The 15685-nt window shown below is 38.5% G+C and overlaps 1 protein-coding gene across 1 annotated transcript in view; it reads right to left on the bottom strand.

Moving 5' to 3' along the window:
- Positions 1-15597, bottom strand: part of NUP210L (nucleoporin 210 like) — a 99380-nt gene extending 83783 nt beyond the window's left edge. The window contains exons 1-7 of the mRNA XM_065903697.1: positions 14441-15597; positions 12803-12939; positions 7425-7556; positions 6448-6541; positions 5781-5931; positions 3312-3444; positions 2147-2305 (exon numbers count right to left, since the gene is read on the bottom strand). Coding sequence (XP_065759769.1) covers positions 2147-2305; positions 3312-3444; positions 5781-5931; positions 6448-6541; positions 7425-7556; positions 12803-12939; positions 14441-14637 — 1003 coding nt within the window. The 5' untranslated portion in view covers positions 14638-15597. The remainder of the gene's footprint in view (positions 1-2146; positions 2306-3311; positions 3445-5780; positions 5932-6447; positions 6542-7424; positions 7557-12802; positions 12940-14440) is intronic.
- Between the last annotated feature and the right edge of the window lie 88 nt (positions 15598-15685).

The raw sequence follows: 15685 nt of genomic DNA, 5'->3' as shown, positions 1-15685 counted from the left end.
GTGCCTGACACACAACTGGAACGCAATAAATATCAAATATCTTAGTTTACTTTTTTTTTTTTTTTCCAGTGGGTTTTGTCATACATTGATATGAATCAGCCATAGGGTTACACGTATTCCCCATCCCGGTCCCCCATCCCACCTCCCTCTCCACCTGAGTCCTCTGGGTCTTCCCAGCCCACCAGGCCCGAGCACTTGACTCATGCATCCCACCTGGGCTGGTGGTCTGTTTCACCACAGATAATATACATATTGTTCTTTCGAAACATCCCACCCTCACCTTCTCCCACAGAGTTCAAAAGTCTGTTCTGTACTTCTGCGTCTCTTCTGCCCTGCATATAGGGCCATCATTACCATCTTTCTAAATTTCATATATATGTGTTAGTTTACTGTAATGTTCTTTATCGTTCTGGCTTACTTCACTCTGTATAATGGGCTCCAGTCTTAGTTTACTTTGTAGTTACTACTGTATTTATTCACAAATGTCCAAGGAACCTTGAAATGACTAGAGAACAAACAACTCTGAACCAAAACCCCTCCTGAATGTTTTAGACAAATAATATAACAGCTAACTAACAAATACTATTCTACAAGAAATACTATATCCTTTAAGACTGATAGGTTCTTACTCAGAGTAAGCCTACTAAGCCCTACATAGTTACTCCCTCTCCTACTCTATTACCTCTTCTACTTTCCCCTGATTCTCTGCACTCAGCCTCAGTGTCTTCCTTGCTCTTCTGTAAACATGCCAAATAGGCTTCTGCCTAAGAACCTTTGAAATTGCTATTTCCTCTTTCTGGAGAGCCTTCACCCAGATATCTGTATGGTTCATTGCTCAAATGCAGCCTTATCAGAGAGGACTTCCCTAACTACCCTGAGTAAAATAGTCTGTATCCTCAGCACTTAGAGCAATGTTGAGCATATAGGAGAAATATAATAGGTATTTGCTGAATAAATTAAACAAATTAATTTAAATTTTTGAGATTCAAAGATTCAAAAATAGGAAATATTTCAAAATCAACACTGAGAATTTTATGAATTCTCTGCAAATTTCAATTTTCTGAGAATTTTAATCTTTATACTGTTTTGTTTTCACTGACTATATTAGAGCTCTTTGTTCAATCCTTACAGAGCAGGTTTAGTGAATTTTTTAAAATTACTCTTAGACACAGAAGTAAGGAACAGACTTTTGGACCCTGTTGGAGAAGGTGAGGGTGGGATGATTTGAGAGAATAGCATTGAAACATGTATATTAACATATGTAAAACAGATGACCAGTGCAACTTCAATGCATGAAGCACGGCACTCAAAGTCTGTGCTCTGGGACAACCCAGAGGGATGGGGTGTGGAGGGAGGTGGGAGGGAGATTCAGGATGGGGAGACACATGTACACCTGGGAGTAATTCATGATGATGTATGGCAAAAACCACCACAATATTGTAAAGTAATTATCCTCCAATTAAAATAAATTAATTAAAAAATTACTCTTGCCTCAATTTAGCAAATATTAAGTAGCCACTGCAGACAATATCATCTTTCCTCAATTATTCAGGTTAAAACAAGAACAAATTAAATAACATTTACACAAGTTCCTCCAGAGTTTTCCCCAGTCTCCTACTTATAATTTTTTAATATAACCTTATTTATTTATTTATATTTGGCTGTGCTGGGTCTTCGCTCTGCATGGGCTTTTCTCTAGTTGTGGTGCACAGGCTCTAGGGTGTGTGACCTTCAGCAGTAGTAGCTCCCAGGTTCTAGAGCATAGGTTCAATGGCTGTGGTGCACAGACCTAGTTGCTCAGCTGCCTGTGGGATCTTCCCAGATCAGGTACTGAACTGTGTCTTCTACATTGGCAGGCAGATTCTTTAGTACTGGGCCACTAAGGAACCCCGCCTATTTACAATTTATATTATGTTGTACATAACTTCTGAATTTAACAGATTCCAAATTCCAACTACTCTTCTGTACCTACCCTTTGTGCGAAATTATGACAATAATAATTTATAGCGCTTTTTAAAAGACAGAACCTATAGAAAATAAATGTAGTAGTGTTATAATCCTGCTTAGCCAGTTATTTTACCAAGGAACATGTCTAGCATGCTCAAGGAAATACAGATTGGCAGTGAAAACTTGAACAAAAGGATACTTTTGTGGACGAAGATAAGGTTAGTGTGGCCCAGCTGGACAGCAGTCACCATGGCTGTTTTCTCATCCAGTAAAGCCACTTTCCCAGAAAGAGAAATATTACATGAAACTCTGTGGTCTTGCAATTCTAGTGTATAATGTTCCAGGGGAAGTTTCACCTCTGTAAGACATGAAAGATACATAACCATAATGAAAGCAATAGATAATAGTATATTGTTGGATTATAAGCAGCAGGTCAAAGTAAGAGCAAAATCTGCTTTTAATTTCTCTTTATTTCCTCCCAACTATAATGAATTTCTACATATATAGAAATTGAGGGGGGCACTATATGAGTTTATTGTTGCTTGTATTCTTTTTTTTTTTTTTCAGTGTTTCCAGAAATATATTTTGTGCAGATTTCGCTTTCAACTTTGTGGGGTTTTTTCGTTGCTTGTATTCTTAAAGCTCAGTAAACTGAGAATAGGAGGAAGGATCTCCACTAGACAAGTAAATAAAGGACTAATGTTAATAGAGTAAATGTACACTTTATAAACTGAGTGGGACTTTTGGGATCAACAGGGTATTAAATTTTTCAGTTAACAGAGTTTCTCAATAAACAATTTTTTTGCAAAGATCATTCAAATCCCTTCTGGTAAAGTTTCTTCACTTGTCCTAAGTTAGTAAACTTTTGGTTGTTGTTTTAATACACAACTCAGATGCTTATGGCCACTGAAGCTACATAGTAGTTGAACTGTAGCATTAGCCTGTTTAAGATATGTGGGCTACCTCAGTCCAGTATTAGCTCAAGTACAGCAATTAAAGAATACAGTTGATCTTTGATCTTTGAACAGTGCAGGGATTAGAGGCACTGACATCCCCCATCGACCTCCCCATGCAGTTGAAAATCCACATATTAGTCAATCCTCTATAACCCCAGTTCTGCATGCACGCTCTCAGCCAACCAGACATCGTGTAGTACTGTAGTGTTTATTTTTAAAAAATCTCCATATAAACAGACCTGCACAGTTCAGACCCGTGTTGTTTGAGGGTCAATTGTACTTTATCACAAAAATCTAAGACAGAAAGAACAGAAAGACGTATTTTGCATATATAATGTGAAGCTGCTTCTCTTGTCAGCAGAAAAGATTTGGGAAATGTTAGTCTTAGGAAAAGCTAAATCAACTTACCTGTCATTCTTCCCTGAACCATTTTTGCAACTCGGTATTTAATATATGCACCTACTAAGAGATAAATATCTTGGGGTGGTATAAGAAATATATTCTCCAAAACAAGCAGACGTATCAATGCTGCTGCCACTTTCTAAAAGAAGGGAAAAAAAACAAACAAACCAGAAAGTTTCCACAGGCAAAATCCTCAAGATTGTCCTCCTTATTAAAGTTTACTTCTGTAAGTTTCTTCTAAAATATTTTGCCAAGATTAAAAAAATGCTTTCCTAAGCACAGATCATAATTTCAGTTAGCCTTAAAAAGTGATCGTGAAGAAAAAAAGAAAGAAAAAAAAGTGATCATGAATATTAATACAGTGTCAGCTTTCTAAGTCACTTATTAACTAAGTCACTCAAACAAAGAATAGAAAACGACAAGCTTTCTAAAGGAGAAGGGCAGGTAAATAAAAAGGCAAGTGTGATAAAATGGGAAAAAGTAAGACCTAACTGTATTCCACTGAAATTCTTTTAACCAACCTCCAGTGAATTGACTTTCCAGATTAAGTTACTCTGTATCCCTTGTTGAATATATCAATTCTTGTGAAGGCTTACCCAATACAAGGTTAATAGGCTGCTCTCTAGGACGTCCACATACATGTTCCTGCCACTTCAATTAAATGCTTGCCAAAAGACATTTGTTTTTCCCAACTTTAATAATAATTAATTTTTAAAAAGCATTATATGAAAAGAGTTGTTTTTTATAAAAAATTTAAATGTTTTGAAAAGAAGTTATAGTCAAGACTTCCCTGGTAGTCCAATGGTTAAGAATCTGCCTGCCAATGCAGGGGACACAGGTTCAATCTGTGGTTGAGGAAGATCCCATGTGCTGCAGAGCAACTAAGCCTGTGCATCACAACTACTGAACCCATGTCCTAGAGCTTGTGCTCTGCAACAAGAGAAGCCACCACAATGAGCAGCCTGTGCACCTCAATGATAGAGTAGCTCCCACTTGCCGCAACTAGACAAAGCCCCAGTGCAGCCAAAACATATGATCTGACTGGCTCAGATCATGAACTCCTTACTGCCAAATTCAGACTTAAATTGAAGAAAGTAGGGAAAACTACCTGGCCATTCAGATATGCCCTAAATCAAATCCCTTACGATTATACAGTGGAAGTGACAAATAGATTTAAGGGATTAGATCTTATAGAGTGCCTGAAGAACTATGGACGGAAGTTAGTGACATTGGTGATCAAAACCATCCCCAAGGAAAAGAAGTGTAAAAAGGCAAAATGGTTGTCTGAGGAGGCTTTACAAATAGCTGAGCTGAGAAAAGAAGAGAAGCAAAAGGCAAAGGAGAAGAGGAAAGATATACCCATCTGACGCAGAGTTCCAAAGAATAGCAAGGAGAGATAAGAAAGCCCTCCTAAGTGAACAATGCAAAGAAATAGAGGAAAACAAAACAAAGACTAGAGATAGCTTCAAGAAAATAAGAGATACCACAGGACCATTTCATGCAAAGATGGGCACAATGAAGGACAGAAATGGTATGGACTTAACAGAAGCAGAAGATATTAAGAAGAGGTGGCAAGAAAACACAGAAGAACTATATAAAACAGATCTTCATGACCCAGATAACCACGATAGTGTGATCACTCACCTACAGCCAGACATTCTAGAATGCGAAGTCAAGTGGATCTTAGGAAGCATCACTACAAACAAAGCTAGTGGAGGTGATGGAATTCCAGCTGAGCTATTTCAAATCCTAAATGATGATGCTGTGAAAGTGCTGCACTCAATATGCCAGCAAATTTGGAAAACTCAGCAGTGGCCACAGGACGGGAAAAGATCAGCTTTCCTTCCAATCCCAAAGAGAGGCAATGCCAAAGAATGCACAAACTACCACACAAATAAATAAATTAACAAATTTTTTAAATTAATTTTTAAAAAATAGTTAAAGGCAAGCTAAGGGTAAATTTTAAAAAATTTTTTTAATTAAGAAAAAATTAAATAAAAAAAGAAATTAAAGGATAGCTAAGATGTACTGCCATCAAATTAGGTGTAGGTGAGAAATGTAAAAGACGAAGGGAAAATCCTTGAAAAATACATTAGAATTCTGCACTCAAATTGCTTCACACGTGTAATTTTTTACTCACCCATAAAATAAAATGAAAAAGAAACTAGAAACTAATTTACGGAAGAATGAGTACGTATATTTTCAACCAGTGAATCTGTAGACAAAGAAAAGTCTCAGACCTACATCAAAGGATTGGTGAATAAAATGCAGTTATATGTTTTAAAAGAAAATGCCACTAACATCTGTAATTTTACTTGGGTAATAACATGTTTAAGGAAGACAGGTTTTCAAAAAATGTTTATTCATTTCAAATAACTTTTTCAATCAGCCTAAATCAATCAGGTTAGAGGGTTTCTATCATAGATAAACATAAGAAACTATTCCATAGGCAAGACTTAATGTCTAAATTTTTACCTTATAGAATGGTTCAGAAATTCGAACTTTTATGATAGCAGCACCAGTTTTAATGCCAGACACCAAAATCATATCACCTTGTTTCTCTTCTTTTTCCATCTCAGCTATATATGCAGGGGGAGAATATTCTGCTTCAGAGTATCTCAAAATCCTAAAGAGATAAACTTTGTTTCTAGTAAATTCTTCTTCTTCCAAAAGGCTCTGAGAGACTTTAAACATAATCTCTTCAATGTCTGTATAGTGTCAAAAGTTTAAAATTTCCACAATGACAAATAGAAGAAAAGTACTTAATATGCTTCTGGCTAAAACTGTTGTAGGACTAAAACCTGGATTGTCTGAGAGCTATTGCTTGGTACTGAAAATTTCATATTAATATCCACTCACTGTATTTCAGTGAGTGTTGATTGCTTGAATAACAAAAGCGTCAGAAGATACGACAAATAATCATACAGTTCTGATTTCATGAACTCCTCTGCAGTGACTCAAATTAAACCATCATGAAAGTACCTACAGCCATGCCATATTTCCCCGTGATAAATTTACTTGTTCCAAATAGTTCCAAACAGAAAGATTATCAAAACCCACACAAATGATTGCTGTTCAGTGTGTTACCCAAAGGCAGATGTCTCCTTCAAAGTCAGATACTTAGGTTTGGTTTCAAGGTTACCTGATTTTGCTAGACAGTTCTTCTACTGCTGATTCATTATCCCGGGCAATGCTCCACTCAAACACCATCCCTGCCAAACTACTAAAAGTATTTCCTGTAAAGCAAGGCAAAAGCAGACAAGACAGAATCACATATTCAAAAATATTCAGGTATCTTTAATAAGCAAGGGAAATTTAAGTAGAAAATTATTTTTAAGCATCTTTCATTAACAAATAGATGCACTATCATTAAAGAATTAAAACACATCTACCAGGAAGACCCCTACACAGAGTAAGTATGGTTGCTGTATAAGCTTTCTCAAAGTGAAAATGACTCAAGTTTGTTAACTGCTGGTTGACAAAATTACGGCACTATTTCTGTTCCTTTCAACATAAAAAGGCCACCTTATAATCTGTCTCAGGATTGACAGGCATCCCTAAATCCTGGTCCCTCTAATAAAAATTTTTATAAAAACTAGATTTGAATATTACTAATATGCTCATTTCTCATATTTTAAAAATTGCTCTTCACTAGTTTACAAAGAAAGAAGCAATGAATTAAAAATTTTTGTAACATATTACATTACGTAGTATATGAAAAACAACGTAAATCAGTCTTAAGAAAGATAAAATTATAAAATTTTCACAGGTTTACATTTAATTCTCTTGGCCTATAGAAAGTAGACTGATCAAAACAGAGCTAATAATAAATTCCAAAATGTTCTTTTTTTTTCCTCCAAAAATGCTCTTAATTGTTGGGACCATTAGCAGAAGCTCAGTAGCAGAATTTGGATTCTGAACTAGGAAATTTTAATGAAAGTCTGTAGTTAATACATCAAACCACACTCAGAATTGTTAATTCTTCCTGCACATGAACTACATATGAGAAAATAAATATTATTTCCAACCTACTTTTATCTCTCAAATTTCTGTTTCCAAATACTAAACACAAAAGTGTTCATTTTAAGTAATTTTGTTGAATCCTCTGACATTCTTTACCTTCAGCATCCAATGCCCTCACCATCAGTTCCAGTGGTGAATCATCTACATAGAGTTCCCGTGTTCGAGATATAATTTCAATGCTGTTTATCACATCAACCTTAACATCACACCGCAGTTCATGGTCAGTCACTACAACGAACCCAGAAACTGAGAATTTAGTTCAACAGGTCATGAATCTATTAAATGTTTCATATACTGAGGAGCTTATTCTAAATATTAAGAAAAGGAAAGGCATAACAGTTCGTTTCAACCTATGGAAGAAAACAGCATAGCAACAAAATATAAGAGCATCTGTTTACAAGAAGAGACACTAGAGCAGTGATTCCCAGACACTGATCTATAATAATGTTTTCATTCACCCATCAAAAAATGAGATTTTAAAACAGTAATAAAATTAAATATATTCACTTTAAAGGAATATATGTTCAATATTACTTTTGAAGTGTTAGAATGCTTTTCCTTTTATGAAATTATAAGAGTACATTTTAAAAAATGTGTTTATTTAGGAAAGTAAGAGGGTGGCAACCATATGCCATTCCTGTCTGCCAATAAATTACTCTCTCACTTTATTTCTTTCCATTTTTTTTCCTGGACCATGAGATTAAAAAGCCTGAGAATCACATATTAGACCCAACTAGACTTCCACTCAATATGTTTGTTGCTCAGCTGTGCCCAACTCTTTGCGACACTGTAGGCTGCAGCCTGCCAGGCTCCTCTGTCCACTGAACAAGAATGCTGGAGTGGGTTGCCATTCCCTTCTCAGGGGGGGGTCTTCCTGACCCAGGAATCAAACCCAGGTCCCCTGCATTGCAGGCAGATTCTGTACCATCTGAGCCACCAGAGAAGCCCAATATAGTCATGATTCAGAAACACAAATTGAAACAGTACAGAAAGTAGACCTATTTTCATAAAGATGAAATAAGGATGAAATAAAAATTATTTTGGGGACTTCCCTGGTGGCACAGTGAATAGGAACTTGCCTGCCAACAAAGGGGACATGGTTTCAATCCCTGGTCCAGGAAGATCCCACATGCCTCAGAGAAACTAAGTCTGTGTGCCACAACTACTGAAACCCACTCACCTGGAGCCTGTGCTCCACAAGAGAAGCCACTGCAATGAGAAGCCCATGTACCGCAACAAAGAGCAGCCCCAGCTCACTACAACTAGAGAAAGCCTGTGAGCAGCAATGGAGACCCAATGCAACCAAAAAATAAATTTTTAAAAATTATCAAAAAATATTTTGGGACTTCCCTGGTGGCACAGTAGGTAAGAATCTGCTGGCCAATGCAGGGGACAGGGGTTCAATCCCTGGTCCAGGAAGATTCCACATGCCAAGAAGCAACTAAGACCATGGACTACAACTACTGAAGTCCATGTGCCTAAAGTCCCTGCTCTGCAACAAGAGAAGCCACCACAATGAGAAACTCTTTGACTACAACAAAGAGTAGCCCCTGCTTGCCGCAACTAGAGAAAGTCTGTGCACAGAAACAATGATTCAGTGCAGCTGAAATATAAACAAATTAATTTAAAAGAAATTTTAAGTATTTGTTGAACAATAACCACATGCTGAGCACAGTGCAAAATGTACTGATCATTGCATTCTATTCTCTCCACCAAAATCATTCAGCTGTCTAAACCCTTTCTTCATCCTTCACATGAACTTTTATACCTAAAATTTATGCCTTCATCTCTAAACTCCTCTACCTGTCCTGTACCTAATGTTGAAACTCTAGATATACCACTACAAAAAGGCATTTTCATATATTCATAGACTACATCTGGAATGATACAGAAAAGTGGTTTCTCTGGGAGAAATGAGATTAGAGATTTACTTTTCATTATATAACCTTTTGGGGTTTCCCTGGTGGCTCAGACAATAAAGAATCTGCCAGTAATGCAGGAGATTATCCCTTGTTTGATCCCCGGGTCAGAAAGATCCCTTGGAGAAGGAAATGGCTGCCCACTTCAGTATTCTTGCCTGGAGAATTCCATGGACAGAAGAGCCTGACGGGCTACAGTCCATGGGGTCACAAAGTGTAGGACATGATTGAACAACTAACACTTTCACTACTTTCACATATAACCTTCCATATTCTTTAAATATTTTATCAAAGGGAGGTAACATCTAGTCAGAACAAAACAAAAAATCAAAATAAATCTAACATTCTTACCAAATACAATATGCCCACCTAGTCTCTCACCATTATCCATCTCTGTTACAGTAGTGAAAGTCACTCGGTCGTGTCCAACTCTTTTCGACCCCATGTAGCCCACCAGGCTCTATGGAATTCTTCAGGCAAGAATACTGGAGTGGGTTGCCTTGCCCTTCTTCAGGGATCTTTCCGATCCAGGGATTGAATCCAGGTCTCCCAAATTGCAGACAGAGCGGCTAATCTCTGTCATAGCCACTCATTTTCTCTATTAGACTATCACCAAAAATATCATAAACATAAGCACCTAAACACCAATGGAGTGCTTAAATCTTTTAACCTTTACAGATACCTTATAGTTAGTAGGTAATTCAATATTTGTCAAACAAATGAAGAGTTTCTCTTAAGGCATGCTCTTCCCTTTCAAAATGTCCCTTCCCATGTCAGAGGGCCAGTTCCCATTAAGATAAGAATGCATCTTGTAGGACACTAAGACTGCCATTCATTATTGGGAATCTCCATCATCTATGTACACAATTGTTTTAATAGCAAAATTGTGAAAGCTGATTTGAAAGATAATTTTGGAATATTCACAAGTCAGATGAAACTAAGCTGAGAGCCAGATTTGACATTTCTCCAAGCAACTGTGTGCTCTTTCAACATCAGAATGAATTCATGTAGTTAAGACTTCCCTGATGGTACAGATAAGAATCTGCCTGCTGCAGGGGACTTCCCTGCATGGTACAGACTTCCCTGATGGTACAGAAAAGAATCTGCCTGCTGCAGGGGACAGGGGTTCGATCTCTGGTTCAAGAATATTCTATATGTAGAGAAGCAACCAAACCTGTGAGCCACAACTACTGAGCCCATGCTGTAGACCTTGTGAGCCCCAACCATTGAGCCCATGCACCTAGAATCTGTGGTCTGCAACAAGAGAAGCTATAGCAATGAGAAGCCTGTGCAACACAATGAAGAGTAGCCCCCCCTCGCCACAACTAGAGAAAGCCCATTCACAGCAACAAAGACCCAGTGCAACCAAAAATAAATAAAATTTGAAAAGAGTAATTACATTAAAAATAGCATATGTGACCAAAGCAACACTTCTTTTCTCATCTTTGTATCCTTCTCTATCCACTGTAGCTGCCCTGCATGACACGATCCTCAAAGATTCTCATCTTTGAAATCTCATTTCATTGACTCCAAGACACTCATTTTTTTTACATTTCAACAGCTCTGAAATTAGGGTTTTATCTTATGACTGATGACATCTTAGAACTGTCAACCACCAGCAGTCAATAACATAGTTATCATTTACTGCATTCGTGAGAACTTTAAAAGGGCCAACATAAAGCTTGCAGAATGGGTATTAGTAGCTGGAAGAAAACATGGTGAACAATGGTGGAGTACTCTTTTCCCTTGGAACCAAACAGTTAAGGACACAGGGTGGGAAAGGTGGTGACTCAGATGTGCTAGAAACCTTTTCAAAGCTGGAGACAAAACAGGTCAGCTTTATAAATTGTAAAGCCAACTAATGAGTCCAATACTAATACCCTGTAGGTGGTTTTGGTTTAATTGATTCTTTTAAGAAATGCAACATCACTAACAGTCTCAATGGTACAAAGGAAGATGTTGTGGGGATAAACACAGACATTGATGATTCCCAATCAGAAAGTGATTCAGATGAGGCAAAAATGTTAAATTTATCTTAGGAATATTTTAACCAGTTAATTTTATTTCATTTTTATTAGGCTTGAGAGTGATACATAATAAAAATAACCATCTAAGTCAAAAAGAGCTCTTCAATAGGTATAAAGTAAAAATTCTAAGTGAAGAAAAGCAGTTTAGTTGGCAATGTTGTTCTTAGTAGTACATTAAAAATAGTTACAATAGATGGCATCTTCAATTATATGAAATATGGTATACCAAACATCTTAAATTTATCTTTAATAATACAGTACAGATAAATAATTTATCAAAATATTTAAGAGCAACACAGATATTTCTGACTTATCAATATGAAAATACCAAGTGCCAGAAACTCAGGGACACAAATAGCATTTCTTAAGCTGCTCTGGTCTAAAACAGACTAGCACGTGCTTCCCAAATTTTGTTATGTATGAGAATCATCTGGAGAGCTTGTTAAAAACACAGATCCCTGGGACTTCCTTGGTGACTCAGTGGTTAAAAATCTGCCTGCCAAGGCAGGGAACACAGGTTCTATTCCTGGTCCGGGAAGATCCCGTATGCCATGGAGTAGCTAAGCCTGTGCACTACAACTACTACTGAGATCGAGTGCTGCAATTACTGAAGCCTGCACACCTTAGAACCCATACTCCCCAAGGAGAAGCCACTCCAATGGCAAGCCTGAGTACCACAACAAATAGCAGCCCCCACTCATTGCAACTAGAGAATGCCCTGGCACAGCAACCAAGATCCACTGAAGCCATAAATTAATTAACACCACAGATCCCCTGGTTCATTCCAGAGATTCTGATACAGCAGATCTAAGGTGGGGCCTGAGAATTTACACTTCTAACAAGCTCTCAGGTGATGCTGAAGATGCATATTCATAGATGACACTAGTACTTGAGAAGTACTAGTTTTTTATTTTATTTATTTATTTATTGGCTTCACTTGGTCTCTGTTACTGCACACGGGTTTTATCTAGTTACAGTGAGTGGGGACTACTCTCAAGTTGTGGTGCTCAGGCTTCTCCTTGTGGTGGCTTCTCTTGTCGCAAAGCATGAGGTCTGGAGTGTTCGGACTTCAGTAGTTATGTCATGTGGGCTTAGCTGCCTATGGCACGTGGGATCTTCCCTGACCAGGAATTGAACCCGTGTCTCCTGTGCTGGCAAGCAGATTCTTAACCACTGGACCACCAAGGAAGCCTGAGAAGTACTAGTCTTTATTCTGCCTTTTGCCTCACTCAAGACCAACCTCAGAACGTTACCAAGCTAGTTCTGATAAATAGGTCCTTCCCTTCTCCACTGATTCAAACAACCAGAGTTTCTGCTCTGCATCAGGCACATTGCCAGGGGCTAGATGTTCAAAAATAAAAAAAGTTACAGGCTAGGATGCCACAATTAAGGTCTATATTGCAGGAATCCTTTTTTCTACCTTAAGGGGCATTTGAAGCCAACATTGTCTGTGTTAACCATCTATAAAAGATATCAGATTTTTCTACTCCAGGTGAACAATTACATAGTGTGTTTTGTCTCAACATACCTATCTCTCGAGCAAGAATAACACTGCTGACGCGTATTGGTTGGGTAGATTCAGCAATGAGCACAGCTTTTTGCGAACATAAGGTGCCATTTTCATATAAAGGTTCAACAGTTACTGCATCATGATGGGTGGAATGCCTGCCAGAATAAAATACTTAAGAGTATGAAATATGAATGTGGGCTAAAATTAACTTTTGGTGGAACATAGGTTCCTATAGTTTTTCCACATTACATACTACCAGGTGTATTTAAATGTTTTTCTTTAAAGTATAAACACTGCTTAAAGATGTAAGATTTAAGTGGAAGAGACTGATGAGAACATTTTCCAGTGATCCCTTGTGCCAAGTTACATTCCTCCCTCAATATTTAAAGTAAGATTGTTACATTCTTCCCTCAGTATGTAAAAATAGGATTGATGCTGTATTTCCAACATTAAGAGACCAAGCTTCTCAAACTCTGAGGAATGAATTTCCTCCTAGAAATTGGACTGTTGCTATCTAAGGTGGAAATCTTGCTAAAATTATGAGGTGTGAGTCCAACTCAAAATACAGTTTAAAAAATCATTAATATTTTTGGATGGATGGAAGGAATGGCTTTCAATGCTAGGTTGATGCCTTCCATCATCCTCAGTGAGGAGATAAGTCACACTGGATCAGTGTGTAAGCCTGATTTCCTTATACATTCTCATAAAATGGGAGATGAACTTCTTACACTATGGAGAAAACTTAGTGCTTCTCTTCAGTGATGGTAAAGGGAAATCTCCAATTAGGATAAGCCCTCTGATACCTTGGAGCCCACTTCAGCTAGGTTCCCTTACCCTTAGGAAACCATACAATCTACGGTTGGGTTCTCTCACGCCAGGAAATCGTGTCTTTCCATCCTCAGTCAGAAAGTCATTCCCCCCAGAGTTGATTACCCCAAACTTGAGTGTACACTTCAAGAATACTCTCATATGAGGGAGGAGACATATTAATATGTGACAGGCAAATCTTATCTCCACCTAAAATACACCTTCTCATACAAGCTTATACTTCATATTATCCATGCCTCAATTCACTCACCTGTAAAATGGAATAGCGCTTAATCCCTAAGACTGTAAAAACGGAATGAGTTAACACATACAAAGTGCTTAGTTAAGTATGCAATAGTTAAGTGTTTTTACACTGAAAACCTCACTTTAGTTTGCGGAGAACTCGCGCATCCTAAGCCTCTCCAGCCCCTCAATAAATTTCCTCAGACTTTGGGAACTCCTCATCCTAGCTGTTAACACTAAGAGTTCTTTGCGGTGGGTTAGCCATGGTTGTCTGAAGCCGCCAACACAGGGTTTCCTTATACCCTGACAGCTGTTCACAGTGACTACCCCTCCCAACACATACCATGAGAAAGCCAATCTCACACGTTAACTGCTCATAAAAGGACCCACACATAAGCTGAAGACATCCCACACAACGAGGACAGGCCATATCAGAAGGGCTGGCCCTCCATTCCTGCTGACACCCCACCCCTGATCCCTAAAGGCAAGGCTCTTCAGGATGAGTGACCACACAGTATTCCGGTGGCGTCTTCCGTTCAATGAACCCCTCCTATTCTTCCTGGGCGGCGGGGGTGTGCATACTCTTGTGATCCCGCCACCCCTCACCAAGTATAGCAGCCCCGCTGAGCCTCCAGCAGGAAAGGAACCCGGCCTGGCTCCCGGCCAAAGGGTAGCAACACCTGTGGTACATTAAGTTTGTTGGCCAGGGTTCCAAGCAAAAAGAGAAGCAGAAACAGGAGGCGCTGTAGAGTCACGCAGAACAGCCTGAAGCCTCGGGGATTTGGTGACCCAACAACAGCCATGGCGCCCGTCAACTCCTGTCTGCTCGCTTAACTACAGCCCGTGCCCTCAGCTTCAACATCAGCCAATCCGCAGGCGTGACGTCAGCAGGCGGGCCCGTACCGCTTGGAATTATGGGGATGCTTTTAGGCAGGGCTCCAACAAGCCGTTATGGAAACTTTTAAGGCAGAGACCCAGCTAGCTACCCACTTAAAGGGCTACCTCCTTAAATATTGGGTGGCAGGCCTTTATAATAGTAAAGAACAAGCAGAAAAATCTAAAAAAAAACCCCAAACTCTCCAATTAAATTTCTCCTTCTGTTGCCTACTATGTGTTTGGCTTCTAGAGCAACCCCCCCCAACTTTTTTGGGGGGCAATAATTTCCAGTCAGCATTGGCCCATGCATATAAATGGAAAAAATGTTCCAGTCTCTGGTATAAACAGCTGGACTTTGTCAAGGAAGCTGTGTCATTTTTACTAGTAAGTCAGATTCATGTGCAGCCTCAAGGCCAGAGTGCAGGAAATGCCAGGCACTGGCGTCTCAAAGGCAGCTTTGAAAGCTATCCACTCACACAACCTGTCTGTAAGCAAATACCCTAAGAGCACCTCTTGTTAAATTGTTTTCTCCAAATATCTAACAAAGTATTAGCTCAAAGGCTGTCTCAGGACAGTTTACTAAAACCACACATATATAGGAGTATGTAATCAGTGTCATATTATTGAAATTGTTTAGTGAGCAGAGTCCAATAAATCTGGGATTTACAAGAAAGAATAAATATGATTGTAAAGGAAATGTACAGCTGACCCTGATGATGCCAGTGTCAGATTAAGTAACATTAATATTAAACATTGACACATAAATGTTATTTCTAATCTTTACATTTACCTAAAAATACATATTGTCTTTATTTTACAGATAATGAAACTAAATGACTGACATAAGAACACACAACTAGGGATCTGAAAGCTGAGTTTTGACCCCAGTTTGGACAACTTCCAAAGCATGTGTGCTGCGTAAAATCCTACTGCCGCCACCCACAAAGATCTGATCTTTACCCAAACTTCACAGCT

The sequence above is a fragment of the Muntiacus reevesi genome, chromosome 1, assembly GCF_963930625.1.
Source record: "Muntiacus reevesi chromosome 1, mMunRee1.1, whole genome shotgun sequence".
Taxonomy (NCBI): domain Eukaryota; kingdom Metazoa; phylum Chordata; class Mammalia; order Artiodactyla; family Cervidae; genus Muntiacus; species Muntiacus reevesi.
This window is presented reverse-complemented; position numbering and strand designations above follow the sequence as displayed.